Below are 27,400 nucleotides of genomic sequence, written 5' to 3' on the forward strand. Positions count from 1 at the left end.
TTAGTCAGAGTCTTCAGAATGCTGTTGGTCTTTCGGGTAACATGAGGTGGTAGTTAAAGTTATATCTTCTTGGTATGTAGTTGAGCAAATTGAAATGTTTTTCTGAACATCTTGTTCTGAATTTATATCGGACGTAGAGGTGAAATGTGTGTCTTGCACTGAGCTTTGGCAGGAGGAACAATTACAATCTGGCTTTTTGTCTTCCAACTGCAGGTTGTATAGGTTTTGGCTCTCACTTTTCATGTCTTCTGATTTGTTGTCTGTTTGCATGGTGTTTGTTTGCATATCTTCTTTTTGGGTATCTGTGTATTTAAGGTCTTGTTGGTTCTTATCTTGATACTGACTGTCTTGAAATGGAATGCTCTGTAATTGTTGAGGTCGAGTTATGGCATGCACAGCTTGGACATCTTGGTGTAGAGCTTTCTGCTTTAGGGATTCTTTTTCTAATAGATCTTGGGTTTGCTGGATTTGAGATTCCCACTTTAGGGAATGCGGCATTTCTAATTGCATTTCCTGCACTTTCCAGTCTTTGCTTCTCCAGCCTTGAGCTTTCCAATCTTGGGATTGTTGGCCTGAAAATTGCCAGCCTTGGTGTTCCTGGATTTGGAGTTGCCCATCTTGATGTGGCTGCTTTAGAGATTTCTCCTCTTGGACCTGCAGGTCTTCAGTTTGCTGGTATTTGCTTTGTTTCTTGATGGCTTGCCCCTTATAAACCTGTAGAGCTTTATCTTGTCTTTCTTTGTGTTGTCTCATTGGAGATTGCTTCTCTCTGTCCTGTTGATCTTCACCTTGCCTTTGTAATTGTTCCCATTGGACCACCTGGACCTCAGCTTGCTGATCTAGCTGTTGCTGTCTGTCTTGCTTAACTTGGATTTGCTTATCTATAGAGTGCCTCTTTGGAGATAGCCAGTCCTTGATGTGCTGGTCTAGGGATTTCCTTTTTAGGGATTGTTGGCCTTGAATTTGCTGGTCTAGGGCTTTTTGTTTTGGAGATTGCAAGCTTTTGTTTTGTTGCTCTAAATTAGGTGACTTTAGAGATTGCAAATTTTCGTTTTGCCAGTCTAGGGATTGCCACTTGGAGGATTTCCTGCTATGGAAGTCCTCCTTAGATTTCCATTCTTGGGTCAGTAACTTGACTTCTGATTGCATATCTTGATATGCTGCTTGCATATATTGTTGGTTTTGTTGTTGAAGCTCTAAGGACTGCTGATTTAGGCGTTGTATATTAGAGGACTGTGCAGCATGGAATGTTGGGGCTTCAAATAGCATGACTTGTGTAGGCAGAGTTTGTATCTGGGAAAGCAGATTTTGGTTAGGTATGTCTTGGGGTGGTAGATCTTGGGATAGCATGTCTTGAGATGGTATGTTCTGGGATGATATGTCTTGATAAGGAGAATTTTGATGTGCAATGCCTAGGGATTGTAAGTCTTCGGATGATATGTCTTGGTATGGCATGTCTTCTGATGTTAGGCCATGAGGCTGCATGAAATGGGGTTTTGGGGCTTCAGATACTAGGACTTGGGCTGGCAAAGCTTGGGATGGAAAGTCTTTAGGTGATAACGGTTGGGGATTTTTTACAGAATAGGATGGAGAAACTAGGGACGGCAAAGCTTGGGACTGCTGCAGTTGGGTTTGCTTTTTTGGGAGTTGTGTGATAGCAGATTTTAGATCTTCATCTTTTATTTGTTTAGTAGGCAGAATATTTTCTGTGGGCTTTTTCTTTGATGCAGGAGGAAAAGGTTTCAGTTTAGTTTCTTCCTCATAAAGTTGTGAAAGTGGAGGGATACTTTTCCGTTGTTCATCTAGCACAGACTCAGAAGATGTATAATAAGTATTGCTACCTCTCCTCCTTGAATATCGAAAGGTTAAAGGATTTTTTGAGATTCTTAACTTGAAGAAAGTATAGCCTCCAATGAAAACAGGCTGAGTGTTTGATATTGAATCATTAGTAGAAGACTGTTCATGAAACTCAAATTGTATTGCAGCATTTTCTTCAGGGGCAGTTGGTGAACTATCTTGAGTAACATCCGAAGGCAAGAAAAATACAATCTATAAAACCAAGGGGTAGGGGAAACATTAATGTAACAATCAACTTTTGATATTCTTTTCTTCTTGTATTCCCAAGTGATTTTTCATCTCTGCCTTAAGATAGTAGATAGAACATAATACCTACACAAGGAGTCAGAAAACAAATATAACTACTAGCACTGGCTTTGCCATCAACTCATTGGTTTTATTTTGGACAAGTCATCACCTACTATTATCTCAAATATTGAAAAGGGGAATTTGATTAAGATTGTCTGAAGTATTCTTCCCATACTTAATATTATAAAGCTTCTCAGAAATTTAAAATTATCCACTCAGTATTCATATATTCAAGGTTTTTTTTAAAGATTTATTTATTTCACTGAGAGAGCGAGTACAGAAGAGAGGGGGAGAGGGGAGAGGAACAGAAGGAGAGAGAGAGAGAGAGACTCAGTCAGACTCCATTCTGAGTGTGGAGCCTCAGGGCTCAACCTCACAACCCTGAGATCACGCCTGAGCTGAAAGCAAAAGTCCATTATTTAACTGACTATGTCACCCAGGTGCCCCCATATATTCAGTTTTATGATTTACTGTTGACCTACTAGATGAACTAGATACTGGAGATAAAAAAAATATTAGACGTGGGTTTTGCCTATAAGGTGCTCACAATGATAGGTAACCACCATATAAAGAGATGGCAATACAATTTAGCAAATGCTCTTATAGAATAGGTATTAAGCTCTTTGTGGGAATGTAGAGGATGATCAGATTTTGAGGGCCATGAAATGTTTCACTGAGGAGTAATAGCTGATGGTTGAGTAGGAATTCCTTATCCAAAAAGGTCAGATGAAGTAAGATAGGAGTTGAAATCCAGGTAGAAATAAACAATGGGCACCAAAACATAAGGTTATGATGCAGTATTATGTGACGAGAGGGTAAGCAGTTAGACATTGCTAGATGGTGTGCTAGGCGCTATAAATTGAATGCTTGTGTCCCTCCAGATTTATATGTTGAAACCTAATCTCCAATGTGATGGTATTTAGAGGTAAGCTCTTTGGGAAGGAGATTAGATTATGGGGCTGGGTCTCCTGTAAATAGAATTTGTGCTTTTATAAAGGGACTTCAAAGAGCTCACTTGCCCCTTACTCCAAGCAAGGACACAGTGAGACTAACAACTATGAACCAGGGCTCTGAATCTGCGAGGACCTTAATATTGGACTTCCAGTTTTCAGAACTATGAGTAATAAATCTTTGTTGTTTAAGCCACTCTATCTGTGGTATAGCAGTACAAATAGACTAAGACACAAATCAATACCAAGAAGTGGGAGTGCTGCTGTAACAAATACCTAAAAATGTAGAAGTAGATATAGAACTGGGTGATGTTTGGAGCCTGGCAGACCTTGGAGGTGCTTGCTAGAAACAGCTTATCTTGCTGTGAATGGACCATTAAGGGCTGTCATGGTGAGGGTCCAGAAAGATAAAAGCCATAGATAAAGTATAAAGTCTTGGTCTTCTTTTTTTTTTTTTTTTCAAACCCTTGTGTTGAGGGCTAAGTCTCGGTCTTCTTAAAGAATACCTAAGTACTCCTGAACAAAATGTTGGTGGAAATATGAAAGATAAAGGTGATTCTGCTGAGGTCTCAGACAGAAATGAGGAATGGGTTATTGGAAGCTGGAAAAAAAGTGATCTTGGCTATAAAGTGCCAAAGAACTCGGCCAAATTGTATTTGAGTTCTGGTGTTAATGGAAGGTAAAACGTGCAATAGTGAATGAAATGATGAAATTTCATGTAGTAAATGATATTATTAATAATTAACAATAAGTATTTTATGAAATTTAGCCAAAGCTATTTCTAAACAGTGTTGAAAGTGAGGGTTGGCTCCTTCAGGCAGCTAATAGTAAAATGTGAGAAGAAAGAAATTACTTAAAAATGGAATTCTCTAGCAAAAGGGAAGCAGGACTTGATGGTTTGGAAGATTCCCAGTCTACCCACATTGCAAAAAATGAGAACACTAAGACTATGAGGCTTAATTTTTGCCTGATGAGGAAATTGGTATAGATCAGCTGTCTCAATAGAAGCCAGAACCTATTCTCCAAAACAATGGAAGAACGACACTGAAGGTGATTCAGAGTGTATCAGGGCTGCCACTCCTACCATGGGCCCAGAGTAAAGGGCCCTGGAAGAAGGATGATTTCTAAGGGTAGGACCACCTCTGTGGTTTCCAGCTGAGCCAGAATGCCTCTCCTCGGGGGCGCAGAGCTGTGCCAGTGTTGAGAACTGCTGCATGGGTTGCAACCAGCTGAGCCATGGGATTGCGACCACATCCACTGAGATTTCAAAAGACGGGACTTCCTGACAGAGCCGTGGGCTTGGGATTCCAGCCTGCAAGGACTATAGGGCCCAGTCAGAGAGCTGCTGCAGGGGGCAGAGCTCAGGGGGAGAATGACTGTGGAGCCTTCCTGCTCACCCATGAGGGTGATGTCACCTCCACAGTGAGCTTGGAAGTCAGAGCGTCTAGCTAAAGAGAATTATTCCTGAGCCTTAAGGTTTGTTTACTCTGTTAGGTATTAGACTTACTTGGGACTTGAATTTTCTTTTTCTCCTATTTCTCCCTTTTGGAAGAATACACCATAGCATTTTGGAAGTTTGGTGTCATAACATGTCTGGTTTCATAGGTTCACAACTAATGGAGAATGGATCATACGTTGAGTCTCACCATATCTGATCTAGATGATATTTAGATGAGATTTTGGACTTGACTTTAAAGTTAATGCTAAAACAAGATAAAGACTTTTGGGGCAATTGGGATGTAAATAATATATTTTTCATATGAAAAGGACAGGAATTTGGGGAGCAGGAATGGATGGAATATTATAGATTGAATTTGTTCCCCCTAAATTCATAAAACTTAATCCCCAGTGTGATGGTATTTGGAGGTGGGGGTCTTTGGGAGGTGATTAGATCATGAGGGTGAAGCCTTTATGAACGGAATTAATACTTTTATAGAAAGAAACCCAGATAGTACCCTTTCCCTTCCCTCCATCTGAAAGCACAGTGAGAAGATGGCATCTATGAACCAAGAAGTGGGTGCCCACCAGGCTCTGAATCTACTAGCACTCTGATCTTGGACTTCCGGCCTCCAGAACTCTGAAAAATTTTTGTTGCTTGAGCCACCTAGTCCATGGTATTTTTGTTACAGCAGCATGAATATATCAGGACACTAGGGCAGGAAATTTGCGCTTTCCTCTACAGACAAGTGAGATCTACGAAGTTTTTTAAGCAACTAAATGACAGCATCTGATACCACCTTTAGCCAATGCTTCCAGTTCTTCACAGTTTTGTTTTTATTTTTTGTTTGTTTTGTTTTTGAGAAAGGCTGTCATTACAGACCTATCTACTTAGTTTTGTCAGCCTATGTCCTTTCTTAGGTCATCCATAGAGTCAGAAGAGACTACTTGTTCTGTTCGATGAAGTGATTGGCACTCTGGGTGATTAAATAACCTAATTGTGACTACCTATTTGATTGATGGCTGGCCTAAAATGAGTCTCCGTGTTCTCTTATACTACACATTGTCATTCTCCACCTTCTAATTTGTTTTCACATCTATGTTTTATTGCCTTTGAAAGGCTATTTATGCAAAGATTAATAGCACTTTAGGGGATATTTCTGCATTTTTACTCATCCTCAAACATTCATTTCATTTGAATAGTATTTTTTTCATTTGTAAAAAGAAAGATTTGAAGGCATGAATTATAATTTCTTTAATTTTATTTAAGACTTTAAGTGTATAACTTTAAATGTACTCATCAGTGATTACCAAATGCTAGACAAGGTTCCAAAGTCATCTCAAAAAATAGTTATAATATCCTTATGCGGTTATTAACCTTGTTTTATGACTCAGAGAACTGAGGTTTCAGTCAGTGTCACAGAGCTATTACTTGTGAAGCTAGGGGTCATACATTGCAGTTGAATTCTAGATCCTGTGCTTTTCTCTCTATCTAATATATTTAATTTCTAATACATGCTTATTTATAATAACCACTTCAGTTACACTTTACTCCAGGATGGCTATGACTGAAGACTATATAAAATAATGCCTTGGGCATTGTGGTTGGCACAGAGAAGTTACTCGGTAAATATTAAGAGTTCACTTTCCCTTTCCTTTTCTTGAGATCAGGGTGCATATTACATAGTACCTTTGCATTCCCTGTTATACTTTGCACATTACTATGCCATTAGAAAACCCTTTTTGTGGAATTAAATCGAATAGTTATTCAGTGTAACTCATTTTAATATTGCTCGTAAAGAGTTTCATACTCTTCTGTGTTGTATCAAGAAAAGAAGAGTATGCCAAATACCTGGGCTCAGATGAAATAATAAAAGTGTAAGCATGAGATGAAAAATTATAAAAATTGATATTCATTCATGATAAAAAAGTTTCTTTACAAATGAGGATAAATTTAGTCTATGAAAACCCTATAGGCAATATCATAATTAAGGGTAAAATATAAACCTTTTCAATCTATGGTTGGGAATCAGAAAAGATTGTTGTTGAAAACCAACAAAGTTGCAAGATTTATACTATCTGATTTTAAGGATTATTATTCTAGGGAAGCCCCAGGGAAGAAAGCAGAATAGGAAACTCCTGGAATTAATGTGTTCATCTAGACAACAAATGTATTGGCAGAAACACTCTGAAATAACTATTTTGCAACTCTGGAGTCTATGTGAACACTTGCAACTTCCAGGGGAAAACTTGGCTAGTAAATCCATGTGTTATGTAAGTCAATTTAAGCCTTCAGCATCATAGTGACTACTTATCACCCACTCCGAGCCTTTGACAGGCAGCTGGGGGATGGCAACCCATATTTCAGGAGCCATGGTGGGCAATTAGGATTATGTCTTCCAAATATCAGGTTTCTGTGTTTTAATTGCAGATTGCTGCTTCTAATCACTGATGTGTAGGCTCAGAGGCTAGATTCCATTATTTCAACACATCCTAACTGAAATAGCTCTATAGGAAATTACTCAACTTCCACTATTTTCTTTTTGAATTTTTAAAATTTATTTTATTTTCTTGATATTTAGAAACAATGGTATTTATGGGAGAATGTAGAAACCCACTATGCATGCCCAGGAAAAGATGCAGGCTCAGAAAAGACCTGAGAAGTCCTGAAGCTTATCTCTGGCATAGAGATGCTCTACATCAATAAAAACAAACAAACAAAAACCACCAAAAGCCCTAAGGCAGATGGATAAGCTAATTTCCAGAGTTAACACAGTATAAGGCTCAAATGTTGACTTTTACCAAGGTATACAAAGAATCAGGAAAGTTTGGCCTATTCAGTGGAAGAAAATTAAGGAACACAAACATACCCAAGAAAACTCAGACTTCATGTTTACTAGACAAAGACTTTAAATCAACTATATTAAGGATGCTAAAAGAGCTAAAGAAAGTCATGGGCAAATATAGGAAAATGATGTATGAACAAAATGAGAATATCAGTAAAGAGATATAAATTATAAAACAGAACCCAAAGGAATTTCTGGAGATGAAAAGTACAATTAAATATACACTAGAGGGGTTCCAAAGTAGATATGAGCAGTCAGAAGAACTAATCAAGAAACCTAAAGATAGAACAGTTGAAATTATTGAGTCTGAGGAACAGAAAAATAATTTAAAAACATGAATAGAGTCTATGTGACCCACAATAAGGCATTTAGAAAATAAATAAATGGTAGAAGTAAGTTCATCTTTATTAGTATTTACTTTAAATATAGAAGGTTTAAGCTCTCCAATCAAGAGACAGAGATTGGCTGGATGGATAAAAACAAGACAAAAATAGTTCAGTTTTGTACTGTGTACAAGAGACTGTAGATTCAAAAACACAAAGAAATTGAAAGTGAAATTATTGAAAAAATAATTCCATGTAAAAACAACCAAGAGAATGCTTGGGGAGGGGGCTATATCAGAGAAACTTTAAACCAAAAAAAGATTATAGGAGACAAAGAAATACTTTATATATTAATGAAAGTTTTGATAGAACATGAAGATATAACAATTATAAACATTCACACATCTGATAACAGCAGCATGAATATAAGATCCTCAAAATATAAGAAGCAAAATTGATATAGTGGAAAAATAGATAGTTCTACAAGAATATTTGGAGGCTTCAATACCTTACTTTCAAAAAGGGTAGAATGACCACACAGATGATAAGTAAAGAAACAGAGGGATAACTAACACAGTAAACCAATTAGACTTGACAGACATACACTGAACACTCCAACCAACAAAAGCAAAAAGCACATTCATTCATCTTAAGTGCATGCAGGACATTCTTCAGGAGAGACTACATATTATGCCACAAAACAAGTTTCAATAGATTTGAAAGATACCATGCAAAATATCTTTTCTGGCCATACCTGGATAAAAATAGAAACTAATAATACAAGGAAAGCTGAAAAATTGACAAATATGTGGAAATTAAACAGCATATTCTTAAACAACCAGCAAGCCAAAAAAGAAATAAAAAAAAGAATTTAGAAAATACTTTGATATTGAAGAAAACAAAAATAGCATACTGAAACTTACGGCATGCAGCAAAGGCTTTGTTAAGAGGGAAATATATAGCTGTAAATGCCTATATTTGAAAAGAAGATCTCAAATCAGTACCCTAACTGTATATGGAATCAGGACAAGTAAAACAAACTAACCCAAAGCTAGAGGAAGGAAGAAAATAATAAATATTAGTGATAAAATAGAGAATAGAAAAACAATAGAGAGAATCATTGAAACCACATATTGGTTCTTTGAGAAGATCAACAAAATCAACAAACTTATGGCTGGATTGAAAAAAGTAAAGAAGATACAGCAAATAACTAAAATAAAAGATGAAAATGAGGAGGCACTCAGCTGGTTAAGCACCTGCCTTCACCTCAGGTCATGATCTCAGGGTCCTGGAATCGAGTCCCATGTCTGGGCTCCCTTCTCAACAAGGAGTCTTCTTGCCCATTTTCCTACCCTCTGCCCTGCTTCTGCACCTGCTCTCTCTCTCTCTCAAATAAATAAAAATAAAATCTGAAAAAAAAAATGGAAGTGAGGACATTGCTATATTATTACAGAGATTAAAATGATATAAAAATATTAAGAACAATAGTATGCCCATAAATTAGATATTCTACAAGAAATGAATAAATTACTTGAAGCACACAAAATATCTTCACTGACTCAAAAAGAAACATAAAAAAACCCCTCTTGGATCAGATAGATTAACTGGTGAATTCTATTAAAGATTTAAAGAAGAATTAATACCATTCATTCTCTTAACTCCTCCAAAAAATTGAAGAGAAGGGAAAATTTTTCAATTCATTCTATGAAGCTGACATTACCCTGATACTAAAGCTAGATAAAGACATTGCAAGAATAGAAAATTATCAATATCTGGGATCCCTGGGTGGCTCAGCGGTTTAGCGCCTGTCTTCGGCACAGGGAGTGATCCTGGAGTCCTGGGATCGAGTCCCACATCAGGCTCACTTCATGGGACCTGCTTCTCCCTTTGCCTGTGTCTCTGCATCTCTCTCTCTCTCTCTCTCTCTCTCTCTCTCTGTCTCTCATGAATAAATAAATAAAATATTTAAAAAGAAAAGAAAATTATTAATATCTCTTGTCAAACATTTTCAGCAAAACATCAGTAAGTCAAATGTAGCAATATATCAAAAGGATTATTCATCATGACCAAATGAGACTTATGCCACATGTATAAAGATGGTTCAATATGAAAAAAATCAATGTCACATTAATATAATGTAGGGGGAAAATCCACATGATCATCTCACTAGGAGAAGAAAAGGCATTTAACAAAATCCAATACCTATAAAAGATAAAAAAAAAGAAAACTCTCAGAAAATTAAGAATAGAGAGAAAATTCCTCAATGTGATAAATATACAACCAACGTAATACTAAATGGTGAATGACTGAAATGTTTCCCCCTAAAATCAAGATTCAGACAAGAATGCCTGATTTCACCACTGCTACACAACACGGTAGTGGGAGCTGTACATATTATTGCTAAACAAAAAGAAGTAAAAGTTATCCAAAATGGAAATAAATAGGTAAAGCTATCACTTTTCATAGATGCCATAATCCTATATAGGGAACATGACAAAGAAACAACAAGAAAGCTCAAATAAATTCAGCAAAGTACAACATACAAGACCAACACGTGATAATCAGTTTTGTTCCTGTATACCAGTCATTAGCATTCTGAAAAGAAAAGAAAATTCAGAAAACAATTCTATTTACAATACCATCTAAAATAATTAAATACTGAGGGATAAATATAACCAAGGAGATGAAAGATTTCTGTGCTAAAAGCTGTAAAATATTGCTGAAAATAATTAAAGTAGGTTTAAATAAATGGAAAGGCATCCTGTGTTCATCATAGGAACATCTGACATTGTTAAGATGCTAATACTACCCAAAGCTATCTACAGCTTAAATGCAATTCCTATTAAAATTCCAACAGCCTTTTTCTCAAAAATGGCAAAACCATTTCTCAAGTTCATGTGGAATTCCAGAGGGCCCAAAAGATCAAAAAAATATATCTTGAAAAAAGAAGAACGATGTTGAAAGAATCACACTTCCCAACTTTGAAATTTATTTTTTTTTAATTTTTATTTATTTATGATAGTCACATAGAATGAGAGAGAGAGAGGCAGAGACACAGGCAGAGGGAGAAGCAGGCTCCATGCACCGGGAGCCCGACGTGGGATTCGATCCCGGGTCTCCAAGATCGCGCCTTGGGCCAAAGGCAGGCGCCAAACCGCTGCGCCACCCAGGGATCCCCCCAGCTTTGAAATTTAATAAAAAACTATAGTAATTAAGAAAGTATAGTATTGACATAAAGGCAGATATATGGACCAATGTAGTCAAAATAAACTAATGTAAATAGACTAATGTGGTCCAGAAATAAACCCTCATATGTATGGTCAATTGATTTTTTTAAATTTATTTATTTTAGAGAGAGTGAGCAAGGAGCAAAGGGAGATGGAGAGAGAATTCCAAGCAGACTCTGCCCCAAGCACAGAGCTCAGTTCCAGTTCCACAACCCTGAGATCATGACCTGAGCCAAAATCAATAGCCGGATGCTCTATTGACTGTACTACACAGGCACCCTCAGAGATTAGAACAGATATTTCTATACCAGTGTTCCTAGCAGCATTATTCACAATAGCCAAAGAGTGAAAAAAAGCTGTCAACAGATGAATGACCAGGCAAAATGTGGAATATACACAAAACGGACTACTGTTTATCTATTATCTATAAAAAGAATGAAATTTTGATAAATAAATATGAATGAACCTGGAAAACATTATGTGTAGTCAAGTAAAACAGATACAGAAGAAAAAGTATTATATGATTCTACTTTTATGAATTATCTAGAATAATCAGTAAATAATGGAAAATAGATGTAGAGACATAAAATAGACTAGAAGTTACCAAGGGCTGGAAGGAGGAGGAAAGGGGAATTACGTTTATGGCACAGAGTTTGTATGGCGATGATGAAAAGTTTTAAGCATAGATAGTGGTGATGATTACACATCATTATGAATATATTTAATGCCACTGGATTGTATACTGAACAAATGGCTAAAATGACAGTATGTTATGAATATTTTACCATGATAAAAAAAAAGATTACTACTCTAAAGCTGCAGAAATTAAGACAGTGTGGAATATGTGGAAGGACAGATCTACAGATCAATGAGACAAAATAGTGTCCAAGAGAAAACTATAAATAAGAGGTCAATTGATTTTCAACCAAGATGCCAAGGGGGAAAACGTTGCATTTTCAACAAATAGCATTGGCATAGCTGGATATCTTCCTAGCAGGGGGTGCATGAACTTCTTACCTCACAGCTATATAATATGTAAAAGTTAACTTGAAATCTGTTACAGACATAACACAAAAGCTAAAACTGTGAGACCTCTACAAGAAAGTAGAGAAGAAAATATTTGCAATCTTGGTGTAGGCAAAGCTTTGTTAGAACACAAAAAAGACTAACCATAAAAGAAAATAAATCATAGATTGGACTTCAACAAGTTTTTTACTTGAAAGAAACTGTTAAGAAAATGGAAAGGCAAACAAAGGCTGGAAAAAAATAGCAATACACATCTCTTAAAAAAAAGAACTTATATTAAGAATCATTTAAAAAAGAATCATTTAAGTTTTTGTAATATTAATGCATAATAATGCAGTAACTGTTGGCTAATGGCGGTAACAGACACCTCCCCCCCCAAAAGATACCAAGGACAATAAACGCAAAAAAATCTCATTATCATTTGTCATCAAGGAGGTGAAAATTAAAATTACAATGAAATTCTACTATATGCCCACTAGAAGAGCAAAAGTATTGATACAGCTGGCACGTGCAAGTGAGGGTGGTTATATAGAGCAGACTGGCAGGGGGACGAGCTATGTCTGAACAGAGGTGACCGGATAGCAGAGAGGGCAGGAAAAAGAAGCGTAGTTATCTCAAAGGGTGGAGTGAACCATCATGTTAAAGTTCTCTCTTCCTGACCTCTCTCACTTTAGAAGCTGCAGTCAGCATCTGAGAATACTGCTCTGGCGACTAACAGGCCAGAGGGCTCCTTGCAGTGTCCCAGTGCGAACCCTTTCTTAGAACAACACTGAACGCACCTCATTGGAGTTTGTCCAGCACTTGCTTCTGAAGGAGACGATAGTCACAGCGATGCTGAGCTCTGCTATGCTGATGATCAGTAAGACTGACAAAATTCCCTGCAAATAATGAGGATAAATATATGGCATTTGGAATGAAAGCTCTATCATTTTAAAGATATAAGCCAAGGACTTCTTACACTGTAACTGTAACACCAACAAGGGGAAATAACACATTTTAGAAGCTCCCATAGCCGTCAGTGATTGGACAATTTTCATCTTACCTCTTTTTTATAAGCAGAGATAACAAACGTCAATGCTTATGGGGACCAGGCAACCATCCCAAATGAGTGGACCAGTTAGGAGGGGGAGATGATAGAGAATAAAGGTATTCCCAGAATGCATACATTACTCAGTTCTGAGCAATAGTTGTCATGTGGGAACGTGGGCCCCGTGACATATTTTCCTTTCCTATGGATGCAGGATGTGCATATTTTTAATGTGAAAATTTCTGGCTATTCATTCACCTGTGGGAACCAAATAGGACAAAATGCAGGCTGGATATAGCCCACAGACTGCAGTTTTGCCCACTGTGCCTTAATGTAATAGTTAGATCAAAAAGCAGTGTAAGAAATAGCACAATGTCTAGAAAGCTTGGGCGGGGGAGACGGGAAGATCTGGGTGCACTCAGGTCACACGTAACCTGGTCAAGCAACTGAGTCTGTCTGAACCTTGGTTTCCCTGCAACACATCCAGAAGCTTGGATATTCCATTTGTTAATAAAACCAAAATGACGTGTCTACCATAAAGTTGCCTCCTGGTCATTGTGAAACTTCTATCATAACAAGGAAGCAAACAGAGACAAATAAGTAGACAATTATTTACTTTGCTAAGTTGCATTAAGTGCTTTGAGAAAGTATTGGGAGCTACACACTACTGTAATGGGAGATCCAGACAGGCCAGCACCGGGAAAGGTAGAGGTGCAATCAGGAAGGATTCCCCAATGAAGTGAAGTTTAAACTAAGCTTCAAGAACAAGGAGGGGTTGTAATTGGGCAGGTGGAAAAGGGTAGGCACCAGACCGGGAACCGTTTGAAGCAAGAGACAGCTGGTCTGAAGGCCCTGGGCAGTGGGTATTTACCACATTAAGGAATTTGAGAAGGTGCCAGAAGTGTGGAGCGAGGAGGATAAAGACCTGAAACAATGTTGGAAAGGTAGACAAGATAGATGTTACAGGGTCTTGTACATCTTTGAAGATCTGAGTCTTAATTCTGTGTTTCACATGAAGCTATTGTGTAATGTGCTTAGATCTGCATTTTTGAATGATGGCTCTGGCAACAATGTAGACAGTGGATTAGCCTTTGAGACAGAGGTCCATTCAGGAGATGTTTAGAATCCACTGTTCTGGCTTAAAAATAAATAAATAAATAAATAAATAAATAAATAAATAAATAAATATAATAAATTTAAAAAAAAGCTTATTTGTGACACTGGAATTTCACCAAGGAATCATGAGTCATACACGTGGGGTCTCGGAACAGATCCTCCCTGATTTTGTATGTAAACACTAATCCTGCAGTTCTCATCTACACAGAGTCAAAAATCTGGAGATTTAACCCTGTCAGTATACAGTTTCTTCCTGATACGTACTAACATGTACAGCAGTGGTGATCTGTCCACTAGAAAAAAGAGTGAAGGATTATAATGTTGTATGTCTTGGCCCAATTAGGACAGGACTGTGTTCCTCTCATAGTTTTTCTGGCTTTGCTTAGTAACTTTTTTTGAGACTGATTCTGGAGTTTATCTCAGAACATATGAGAGTGTCCTTATGCTTGCTTTTATGGATCATTGTCAGGATCAAATAAGATCTTGTGTCCAGGAACTGGTAGCTCTTTTCTCTTTCCTTCTTTATTGGGAAAGACAGTTTCCTGTGATTCTCTTTCACTTCCATTCAAACAGGTCAAATCCCATTAAAGTTCAAGGACCAAAGGCTTCAAGATGTGGCTGACAGAAATAAAATGAAAGCCCAGGATTTACTTGGGGAAGTAAAGGGCAAGGCCTTTTGGAGGCATTGATATGTCAGCATAAAAGTGACAGCCACTGAATATTTACTCGATAAACACTAAAAATTACCCCTACAGTTGGGTTTCCTGGCTCATCTGCTGTGATGAATGAAATTGCTATATTGATATAAAATGACTTATGTTATAAAATAACAAAAATACTTTATGAAGTAGCTCAAACACCTTCTCCTACTATATTTTATTTTTAGTATTAATTGGGTAAACTTTTAGGGATCCCTGGGTGGCGCAGTGGTTTGGCGCCTGCCTTTGGCCCAGGGCGCGATCCTGGAGACCCGGGATCGAATCCCACGTCGGGTTCCCGGTGCATGGAGCCTGCTTCTTCCTCTGCCTGTGTCTCTGCCCTCTCTCTCTCTCTCACTGTGTGCCTATCATAAATAAATAAAAATTTTAAAAAAATGGGTAAACTTTTAAAAGAAAGATTTATTTATTTGAGAAAGAGAGAATGCATGCAAACAAGCATGGGAAGGGGCAGAGGGAGAGGGAGAAGCAGAACTCCCCACTGAGCAGGGAGCCTGTCTCAGGGCTTGATCCCAGAACCCTGAGATCATGACCTGAGCCCAAGGCAGCCAGTTAACTGACTGGGCCACCCAGGTGCCCCAATTGGGTAAACTTTTCAGACCATTTTGTTCTTTACTAATTCTGAAAAGGTAAAATTCAATCCAAATCCAGGTCAATACTACTAGTAATAGCTAGAACCTATTGACTGTTTACACTGTGCCAGGCAGTATTATTCTAATTTAAGTAACGCTCATGACAACCCAATGCAGGACATATTCTTATCATCTTCATTTTCCACACAAAGAAAACAGGTTCGGAGAGCTTACAAGATCAGGATCAGATCCTGCATCACAGTACACTTTCCAATAGTTCAAATGCTAACTAACTTCCGTTACAGGAATCAAAGTTAATGAATTGATGCATCATGATCCTAGTTCAAGTCAGATGGTATAGACTCACCGTACAGAGTAGGAGCACTTACATTGTAAAGAACTCTACCTATAACACAGATTCCTTCGAGGGAAGGCGTCTGGCAGTATTTGTGCTGATATCTGTAGCTGATAATGGTTAGAATAATCCCAGCCACTGCAACCAAGGAGCTGATAACATTCATGGCCGTGACACCTTGTCCCTAGAAAATAGTTTTAAAAATAATATTAAAATAAATAAAAATGAAATGACACCAAAAATAACCATGTAAGAAATTTGTAGTGCTTTTGTATTTCCAGATACCCCTCAGGGATGAATTACTCCATCAGGTCAGTATGCTTGAAAGGCATGGTAAGTTAAGTAGTGATTCACTGAAGTCAGAAGACAGACTAAGTTTTAGGATGAGCCAGTCAGCCAAGAAAGAGAATGAGTAGAGAAGAAGGAGTGCTCTATAGTTAGTGCTAAAAAAAATTTCATTTTATCCTGATGCACCATCTTTCATAATCTGCAAGCAAAATGGTATGTTAGGAAATATCTTCACCTTGTAATTAGACCCGAGTTTGAGTCCTAGTGAACTAGGACCTTGTGTAAGATAACTTAATCTCTTCAAATTTAAATTTCTACCTCAAAAAAAAAAAGAGAGAGAATAATGTCACCCAATTTTAGAGTAGTATCCATTTATTCATTTACTCTAATAAATTTTTAGTGTGCCCCAACTATGTGTCCAGGACTGCATAAGGCCCATGAGACACAAAGAGAGACACATGTCCTGCCTTCGTGTGACTTACATTCATTCCTCCAGGGATTCAAACAGTAGCCAACCACATCACCAACATATTTACTGATGGCAACAAATTTACACTGGGTTTTAATGATTTCCTTTTTTGATTGCAGTGTCCCAACATGGAAGGTATATAAAAAAGTCCAGATTGCCCCACCAAATTCCCTTCTCTTTCTCCCTACACACACACACACACACACACACACACACACACACACACACACGCTGGACTATCTTATTCATACCTCTCCCAGCACTGCTATCGCTTTTTTTTTTTAAGGAAAAACAACGAAAAACCTCATATTTCAAATCAGTAGATATTTACTAGATCTTGATTGTGTATGCCTGTTGTGAGGGCATGCAGTGATGCATTCACACAGCCTGTCCTATCCTGGAGCAGCTGTGGCTTAGGGCGGCAGGACTTGGAAGTATTCCTATGACTTAAGGGTTACCCCAAGCGCAGGCCTTTACAATAAATAGGCACTTTGGTGGAAAATGCACAGGATAGACAGATATTCTATCTCTATCAGTCCTCAGTCCTTTGCTCTTCTGGGCTCTGTTCTGGCTCCCATAGGACATTTAATGGACTAAAATTTCTAGATCCGCAATCCCCCAGTGTGTATTGTGCCTTATGGTTTACAGAGAATATGCCCAGTCTTTGTCTCATCTGACCCTCATTATGGTTTTGTGATGTAGGCAGATCACTTCCTATCCCCACAGTACAGCTGAGTAAGGTTCAGGGACGGAGTGATTGTAAGCAACCCTGCAGTTGGTGGAAGAGCTGAGAGGGAAGGCCAGATCTTCTGATGCCCGATTCAGTGTTTGTGCCTCCATAGTGATCTGCCTGCCTCTGTGTAGCTCTCACTGGGTCAGAGGTAGGTCCTTCGTTTATTCTTCCGCTCTGAAAGGAATTGATGTGGAGAGAAGAACAGGATTTGGGGCTTTATTTGCATTGTCTGTATTTATTTCTGCAGGTAGAGAGAGATGGGGACTTCTATCCCGTCAGAGCTGTCCTATGGTCTGTAGCTATCCCTAGAGGAAAATGGCAGAGGGCCATAAAAACATGGTTAAAATGGCTTCAAGAGAAGCCTTACATCTTCAGAGAGAAAAAAAAAGTTGTGAGAAAGAAGTACAAACTTTTAAGTATCTTTTATATGTAATATTTTTCTTAAAAGTTTGTCTTTATTTGTTTATTTGAGAGAGAGCAGAGTGAGAGTGACAGTGAGAGCACGAGGATGAATGGGGATGAGGGGCAGAGGAAGAGGGACGAGCTGACCACCTGCTATGCTGGGACCCTGATTGGGGCTTGATCCTGGGATCATGACCTGAACTCTAGGCAGATGCTTAACCGACTGAGCCGCTTGATGCCCCTATATGTAATATGTTACTAAATTTTCAGAATAACCCTTTGAAGTACTTTTCCCTTCAAGTTGACACAGCAATGAGTGATAGCCTTGATTCCAGCCCACAATGATCTGACATCAATGCCAGACTCTTTTCTTCAGACTTTGGGCAGGTCCCAAAGAAAATCTTCTGTAGGTGGGGGTGAGAGGCAGGGAGGTTACAGTGATCCTGAGATTGGTTTTGGTTAGAACAGGGTTTCTCAAACTTGGCACTACAGACATTTTGGGCTAGGTCACTTTTTTAAAGATTTTATGTAATTTACTTGAAAAAGAGAGAGCATACACACAAGCAGGCAGAGGGAGAGGGAGAAGCAGACTCCCCACTGAGCAGGGAGCCTGATGCGGGGCTCAATCCCAGGGTCCTGGGATCATGACCTGAGCTGAATGCAGATGCTTAACCAAGTGAGCCACCCAGACACCCTCAGATCATTATTTTTTGTTATGGGAGACTTTTCTAAGCACTTTAGGATGTTTAGAAACACTTCTACCCGCTAGATGACAATAGTAGCCTGCAACCTAGTTGTCCCACCTAAAAATATCTTCAGATACTGTCAGATATTTCTGGGGGAAGAGGCAAAATTATTCCCAGTTAAAAACCATTGAGTTAGAGGAATATAGAATGGTTTCCAACAAGAAACTCTTTCAGATTATTTGACCAGGGAAATGGGAACTAGTAGAAGGGTGAAGGTTAGTGGTGACATTGGCAAATAGGAATGACCGGAACTACAAAACTTGATGTTTAAGGATATTCCTGAGATCCTTTACTACTAAAGGTTTCATACACAAAGATGATGTAAAGTAAATAGATGATCTTAAATTACATAAAAGTCACAAAAGTAACTTACCATACATTTTGCCTTGTCATTGATTCCTGTGAGGTATCCTGTAATAACATACTGTTAAGAAGAAAAGAGATAAAAGTCAACAGGTGATGTGTTTTTGACTCCCTTACAATATAGTTTCCTTTGGAGGTTATATTGTAATCTGTATGTCTGCAAATCTCCTGGACCATGTAGTCTTTCCACCTGAGCATCAGGGAGGAAGAAGAGTAGGCACTGGCACCGATGCAAAATGAAATATTGTGCTCGGCATACTCAGCACTGAACAACAGGATCAGCTGAGAGAGGCAGGCCCCTCCTTACGGTCCAAAAGGTACCACTGAGATGTTTCTCCCAACTGGGCTCTAAATTGGAAGATAATTCTGGGCTCTGGGCCTGGTGGAGGGAAGGGAAGGGTGTTGGAGGTGTGGAAGGAGACTTTCTCAAGCAGAACACTCTAAAGGCTGATAAGAGGGCTTGTATCTAATATAATTATCTCAGCCACTTCTTTATCTGGGATATAGAGTCTAGTACAACTCAGGAAGATGAGAACTCTGTCACCCAAAGTGGAGTCCCTTACTTTTAATATTCTGGGCATAGAAACCTCTTTTGTAGGAATTGGTGTTGGACCTTGAGGACATCTGGATCTTGGTGTTCAGGGACCTCAAGGTGACAAGCAGAGATCAGAAAGTTACCTTTGATTTCTCCATTCACTTCATTGCCCACAATGGAACCCCACTGGATCAATTCTACCTCCAAATCACTCTCAAAGCTTTCTATCTCCACTGCCATTTCCATGCCTGGATTCTTGTAGCCTCCTCCCAACCAGCTGTCCCAGGTTTGCTGCTACCATCCTCGAATTCACTTACCACTCAGAAAAACCAATGATGTTTTAAAGATAACAGTCTTCAAATGTCACTCTCCTCTTTAAAGATTATTAGCAGGTTTTCTTTAATCTCATATTAAAATTCCATATTCTTGGGGTGCCTAGGTGGCTCAGGGGTTGAGCATCTGCATTTGACTCAGGGTGTGATCCCTGAGTCCTGGGGTCGAGTCCTTCATCGGGCTCCTGCAGAGACCCTTCTCCTCCCTCTGCCTGTGTCTCTGCTTCTCTCTCTCTCTCTCTCTCTCCTCTCTCGAATAAATAAATAAAATCTTAAAAAAATAAAAATTAAATAAAATTCCATATTGTTAATATGATTACAAAGGTCATGACCTATTTGCAGTCTACATTTTTGGTTTCATTTTGTACCACTGCCATAGGTCTTCTTTCTGTTGCTCTTTCCCACATCAAGCCTTTCACTTATGCTTTGCCTTTGTCAGGGCATGCTTTCCTTCCACTCCACCCATTGAACACCTATGTGCAAAGCACTTCCCTAATCTCCAAGCCAGGTGAATTCTTCCTTAAATATTCACAGGGCATCTAGAACTTCTCTCTTATTGAGTGCAAGTAAAATAACATATCTGTGGAGGGTTTTTTTGTTTTGTTTTGTTTTGTTTTTTACTTTTCCACTTCTAGCCTCCCTATTATATGACAAACCCCATCTATTTCTAAGAAGAGCAATTCATTACTTCCCTCAAAGAGAGCCTTGTTTGCCACTATGCTCAGTACCTGCAGCTCTACCAAAGACAGAGTACGGGCCTAGCAAATATCATTTTAGTGGAGAGTGGAGTTTTAAAGAGCGGTATGTGAGAATCTCACTAGAATTCATGCAAGTAGATCATACACAGTCACACTGGGGAAATTCTGTTGTGAAATGGGGAAGTGGGGCTTTGTCTTTTTGATTCTCTACAGTGCAGGATGTGTAGTATGAAAATTATAGTCATTATATTATTTATATTTGGAAAATGAAAACACTGCTAGTTGATTTTGAAATGCAGATTATAGAAAAGGTATGGCATATTTATATTTAACAAAAGAGATCTGGGTTTTTAATAGAGACAATAGCCTCATTTAGTTATTATTTCACTCATTTGTTCATTGAGTGATGAATTCATTTATATCTACTATACAGCAGGCATGATTCTAGCTTCTAAACAATTAAAACAGATAGTATTCTTACCATCCTGAGAGGGTATGTTCTGGTGGGGGAAGGTGTAATGAGTCTCCCCTTAAATATCGTAGTAGAAGATTAGGAACCAAAGCTGTGGGGATTGGATATAAATAACACTCTACTAAGAATTATATGTATGGCTCCATAATTAACTCGATGAGTGGCATTCATAAAATTGTCTCCGGGAATAATAAGGGGATGAAACCATAATAATCATCTTTATTTTTTAAATTTATTTATGATAGTCACACAGGGAGAGAGAGAGAGGCAGAGACACAGGCAGAGGGAGAAGCAGGCTCCATGCACCGGGAGCCTGACGTGGGATTCGATCCCGGGTCTCAGGATTGCGCCCTGGGCCAAAGGCAGGCGCTAAACCGCTGTGCCACCCAGGGATCCCAATAGTCATCTTTAGAATTCTTCTTAAGTTATGAGAGTCTATGATTCTATGAATGTTAGCTAGATATGTGTAAGGTATTATCTATTCTTGAGATTAAACTACATGATACTAAACAACCAATGAGTCAATGAGGCAATCAAAGAAGATATTAAAAAAAACATGTAGACAAATGAAAATGAAAACACATTGGTCCAAAATCTTTGGGATGCAGTGAAAGCAGTTCTAAGAGGGAAATAATATAGTGATACAGGCCTACTTCAAGAAGAAAAAACTCAAATAATTTAACCTTACATATAAAGGAACTAGAAAAAGAAAGAACAAACAAAGCCCAAGGTGAGTAGAGGAAGGAAATAATAAAAAGCATCGTACAAATAAATAGCATAGAGACTTTAAAAAATATAAAGAAAATCAGTAAAACCAAGAACTGGTTCTTTGTACAGATAAACAAAACTGATAAACAGCCAGATTTATCAAGAAAAAAAAAAAAAGGAAAAGGACCCAAATAAATAAAATCAGAAATGAGAGAGGGGAAGTAACAACTGACACCACAGAAATACAAAGGATTATAAGAGAATATCATGAAAATTTTATGCCAAATAATTGGACTACGTATAAGAAATGAATAAATTCCTAAAAACATCCAATCTTACAAAACAGAATTAGGAAGAAATAGAAAATCTGAACAGTCTGCTTACCAGTAACGAAACTGAATCAGTAATAAAAAATATTCTACTGCGGTGCCTGAGTGGCTCAGTTAGTTAAGCACCTGACTCTTGATTTTGGCTCAGGTCATGATCTCAGGTGAGACTGAGCCCCAGATTAGGCTCCGCAGTGTGTGTGGAGCCTGCTTAAAATTCTCTCTCTCCCTCTGCCCCTCCCCACATGTGCTTGTCCTCTGTCACAGAAACAAAAACAAAAACAAAAACAATCTATTCAAAAAGTGAAAGTCCAAGACCAGAAGGATTCACAGGTGAAATCTACCAAACATTTAAATAGGTTAACATCTCTTTTTCTCAAAATATTCCAAAGAATAGAAGAGGAAATAAAGCTTCTAAAGATATTCTATAAGGCCAGAATTATCCTGACACCAAAACCAGAGAAAGACACCACAAAAAAGGAAGACTACAGGCCAATATCCCTGATGAATATACTCAAAAATCCTCAACAAAACATTAGAAAGCTACATTCAACAATAACATTAAAAAGATAATTCACCATGATCAAGTGAGATTTATTGCAAGGGTGGTTCAATATTTGCAAATCAACATGATACACCACATCAACAAAAAGAATGATAAAAATTATATGATCAATTTGATAAATGCAGAAAAAGCATTTGATAAAATTCAATATCCATTCATGATAAAAACATTCAACAAAGTGGGTTTAGAAGAACAAGCCAGAATATAATAAAGGCCATGTATGAAAAATCCATAACTAACATCATACTTAATGGTGAAAAACTGAGAACTTCTCTGCTAAGATCAGGAACAAGACAAGGATGTCCACTCTCACCACTTTTATTCAACATATTACTGGAAGTCCTAGCCACAGCAATCAGACAAGAAAAAGAAATAAGAGGCAACACTATTGCTAAAGAAGTCACTATTTGCAGATGACATGATATTATGCATAGAAAAATCCTAAAGACTCTAACAAAACACTACTAGATATAATAAATGAATTCAGTAAAGTTGCAGGATACAAAATTAATACCAAGAAGTCAGTAGTGTTTCTATATACGAATACCAAAGTAGCAGAAAGAAAAGGAGACAACTCTATTTACAGTTGTACCAAAATGAATCAAATACCTAGAAATAAACTTAAGCAGGGAGGTGAAAGACGTGTACTCTGAAAACTATGAAACATAGCTGAAAGAAATTTAAGATGACACAATAAATGGAAAGATAATTCCCATGTTCATGGATTGGAAGAATTAATATTGCTAAAATGTTAATACTACCCAAAGCAATCTACAGATTCAATGCAATCTCTATCAAAATGTCAGCAGAATTTTTCACAGACCTAGAGCAAGTAGTACAGGAGTACTAAATTTGTATGGAACTACAAAAGACTCCGAGTAGCCAAATCAATCTTGAGAAAGAAAAACAAGCTGGAGGTGTCACAGTTCCAGATTTCAGGATATATTACAAAGTTGCAGTAATTAAAAGAGTATGGTAGTGGCACAAAAATATACACATAGATCATTAGATTAGAATAGAGAGCCCATAAATAAACCCATGATAATATGTTCAATTAATCTGTGACAAAGAAGATAAGAATATACAATGGGGAAAAGGCAGTCTCTTCAATGAATGAAGCTGGGAAAGCTAGACAGCTACATGTAAAAAAGTATGAAACTGAACCACTTTCTTCTCTGACACCATACACAAAAATAAACTCAAGATTAATCACACCTAAGCCTGAAACTATAAAAATATTAGAAAGGAACACAGGAAGTAATTTTTTCTGGCTATAGAAACATTTTTCTGGATATGTCTTCTAAGACAGGGGAAACAAAAGTAAAAATAAATTACTGGGACTACCTCAAAACAAAAGCTTTTGGACAGTGAAGGAAACCATCAACAAAATTTTAAAAGACTACCTAATGGATGGGAGAAGATATTAGCAAATGATATGTCAAATAAGGGGTTAATCTCTCAAATATATAAAGAACTTACACAACTCAACACCAAAAAACAAAACAAAACAAAAAACCAATCTGATTAAAAATGGACAGAGGACCTGAATAGATGTTTTCCCAAAAAGGACATTCACATTGCCAACAGACACATGAAAAGATGCTCAACATTATTGATCACCAAGAAAATGCAAATCAAAACCACAACTGGTGTCACCTTACATTTATAGATCAAAGAGAAATAACAAGTGTTGTTGAGGATGTGGAGAAAAAGGAACGCTCACGCAGTGTTGGTAGGAACGTAAATTAGTATTGCCACTGTGGAAAATAGTATGGAATTTCTTCCAAAAATTAAAAATAGAAAGACCATGTGATCTAGTAAATCCACTACTTATTATTTACTTAAAGAAAACAAAAAACCCACTAATTGGAAAAGTTATATGCACCCCTATGTTTATTGCAGCATTATTTACAATAGTCGATACAGAAGCAACCTAAGCGTCCATTGATAGATAAGGAAGATGTGGTACATACAGGGGAATATTACAAAGCTATAGAAAGGATGAAATTGTGCCATTTGAGACAACATGGATGGAACTAGAAGGTATTATGCTAAATGAAATAAGTCAAGCTGGAAAAGACGCCAAGTGATTTCACTCATGTGGAATCTCACAAAAAATGAATAAACAGATTCAGACCTATAAATACAGAGAACGAACTGACAGTTACCAGAGGAGAGGGGGTTGGGGCTGGAGAAAAAGGGTGAAAGGGAGAGGGGCATACAGGCCTCCAGTTATGGAATGAATAAGTCATGCGAATAAATGGCACAGCGTGAAGCATACAGTCGCTGATTCGCAGTAGAGATGTCTGGCGACAGGTGGAAGCTACGTTTGTGGTGAGCACAGGATAATGTATAAACTTGTGAAATCAGTATGTTGTTCACCTGGAAGTAATGTAACATTGTGTGTCATCCGTACTCAAATAAAAATTGTTATCTACTCTTAAATTCCATTTCCATATTTGCAAAGAAGAGAGTAGGATATTTATCCATCTGATCTCCCGTTGGTGATAAGGAGCAAATGACTTATTCTACGCACAGGGCTTTGGGAACTTTTAAGCACTGTACACCTAGGAGAAGTTACCGCTGTGATGATGGTAGTGCGATGACTAAATGAGTCACTTCTCTGGCCACAGAAGGGACAATCTGGTTTCCTTGGGGACTATATCCATGGGATTCATTATGCCAGGACCTGGGGCAGTTCAAACCAGTTTTGATCATAATCTTGACCATAATTTTTCCAAAGCTCCTAACTGACAGTACTCACAATAAGTGCTCCCCAGAATGGATATCCTGTGAGGAAAACGAGGGGAAACCTCTGGGAGAAATTGATGTAATTAAATGCAAATATACTTCCAACGCCCACAATGATCGATGCAAGCAGGATCTGGAGAGCCTGTGAGGAAAGAAATGGGTCCATGAGATCAGAAGTGCCCCAGCTCACTGGGCTCCTCCGGGTCCCTGGGCATACCACCTTGCTTACGTCACGCCTCCCTCCACATGAATGCCTTTCCCTTCCACCTGCCAGCTGCCCTCAGATTTTCCGTTGTCTGTTTCCTCACCACACTCACCTGGTCCTTCAGGTTCGTGACCCTCACTCTCGTCCTTCGCTACTTACTGAATCCCCCGTATTACCAATTTCCCTTGCACCAGACAGATTTAAATATAAGCTTGGCCTACTTGTAAGCTCCTTGAGGACAGAGACTGCAAACTATTCACCTTGCACGTTTTCCCGTCTATAGCTCCAGCATCCTCCTCCTGTCCCCAGTCCCCAGCACACACACATTTTCCGCACCCAGTGCATGCTTTTGGAGCCCACTTCTCTAAAAATTTGAAGTGTGCTGATCTAGAGTGGAGAGGCTGGGGTGAGTTCTCTTCTGCTCCTCAGACAGGAGCCTGTCTAGAGGTGACAGTAATCCACTGGGCTCATCAGGCTGTTAGGAGTCTGTGCCGTGGTGCTCTTGCAGAGAGGGCAGCTCTTCTTGGAACAGAGCTTCTCTTCAAGCATTCTGGATTTTTCCTCATGCATCGACCACAAGTAGTGATTTTCTTCTTTTACAAAGGGTGGAGGCTGTGTACACAGCCCTCCTCTAGGTGCATGTATGACTGAAAATATTTTGTCTAGTTTGTGGCTCACTATGAGCTTTGAATATAGTTTTCAAACAACTCCCAATGCCTGTGACAGCACAAAGGGGAAGTGTAACCTCTCCTTGAATGGCTTTTAGCTCCAAGGGAGGCGCCACCATGTCCTGAGGTCACCTCATCAATAAAATATTTGGAAAAATTATACCAGTTTCCTTCATCCTCTCTGATAGAATTCAAAGAGCAGTACTAACTCCTCATGAAACAGCCCTAGGATTTCCTCAGTGTTAGGAAGTTTTAGTCAAACTGTGGAAAGAGCCCAGATGCCCCTCAACAGATGAATGGGTAGAGAAGATGTGATAAATACACAATGGAATACTACCCAGCCAAAAAGAATGACATCTTGACATTTGTAATAATATGCATGGAAGTAGAGCAAAGCAAAATAAGTTAATCAGAGAAAGGCAATTATATGGTTTCACTCATATGTGGAATTTAAAAAACAAAACAGAGGAGCACAGGGGAAGGGGGGAAATAAAACAAGATGAAATCAGACAGGAAGACAAACCATGAGAGACTCTTAACTATAGGGAACAAACTGAGGGTTACTGGGGGGCGGGGGACGGGGCCACTGGGTGATGAGCATTAAGGAGGGCACGTGATGTGATGAACACTGGGTGTGATATGCAACTTACGATTAACTGAACTCTTCATCTGAAAATAATTTACTATATATAGTAAATTTACTATATATATTGTTGGCTAATTGAATTTAAAGAACAAAAATAAAGATGATAAATAAATAAATAAATAAATAAATAAATAAATAAATAAATGCTGTTTTTTCCAGCATTAAATAAGCCTCCAGAAGCATTTCTAAGACATGCTTATAAATAAGACATTTACAAGGCAAACTGTGCATTTCTAAGCAGAATTTTATTTCTCTTATTTATCAAATACCAGGGAAATGGTAATATTTGCTATATATTGGTTCTTCTACTGAAGATCAAGGTTATTTGTACAAGCAAGTGACTTAGAAGTTTTTATGATTAGTCAAGAAGGAAACATTAAGATGAAAAATGACAAAAAAAATAAAGAAGGGGAATCAAGTCCCTTCCTGAAAAAGCCTCCAGGCAGACACACCTGGAAAAAAACAGCTTCTTTTCTCCTTTCCAGGAAAACCCGCAGATGGGAGAGGACTTACCCCCAAGACTTTTGGCTCTCCCTTCAGGAAATCCAGCAGAGAGCTCTGAGGTCCATAGGGAAATGCAGTCAGTATTGTATCATTTGGTTGTATAGTGATGACATGGGCCGATCTTTTGACTTCAGATGATGACTCCATGATTCATTGGCAGAACTCTATTAAGAGTGAGTGAGTGAGTGAGTGATCGCTGCAGCCAAAACCATGGTCTTCCATCAGTCTTACATGGAGCGATGAACCTTC

The 27,400-nt window shown here is 38.3% G+C and overlaps 1 protein-coding gene across 1 annotated transcript; it reads right to left on the reverse strand.

Moving 5' to 3' along the window:
• Positions 1-27,298, reverse strand: MS4A14 (membrane spanning 4-domains A14). The gene is made up of 8 exons (XM_055317584.1): positions 27,161-27,298; positions 25,142-25,270; positions 18,752-18,802; positions 15,775-15,924; positions 12,734-12,832; positions 1,441-2,049; positions 826-1,380; positions 1-672 (listed from the first exon to the last, which is right to left on the reverse strand). Exons 1-8 carry the CDS (start codon positions 27,296-27,298, stop codon positions 1-3), a joined length of 2,403 nt encoding a protein of 800 aa, XP_055173559.1.
• Positions 27,299-27,400: the final 102 nt, after the last annotated feature.

This window comes from Nyctereutes procyonoides, unplaced genomic scaffold (assembly GCF_905146905.1).
Source record: "Nyctereutes procyonoides isolate TBG_1078 unplaced genomic scaffold, NYPRO_anot_genome, whole genome shotgun sequence".
Taxonomy (NCBI): Eukaryota; Metazoa; Chordata; class Mammalia; order Carnivora; family Canidae; genus Nyctereutes; species Nyctereutes procyonoides.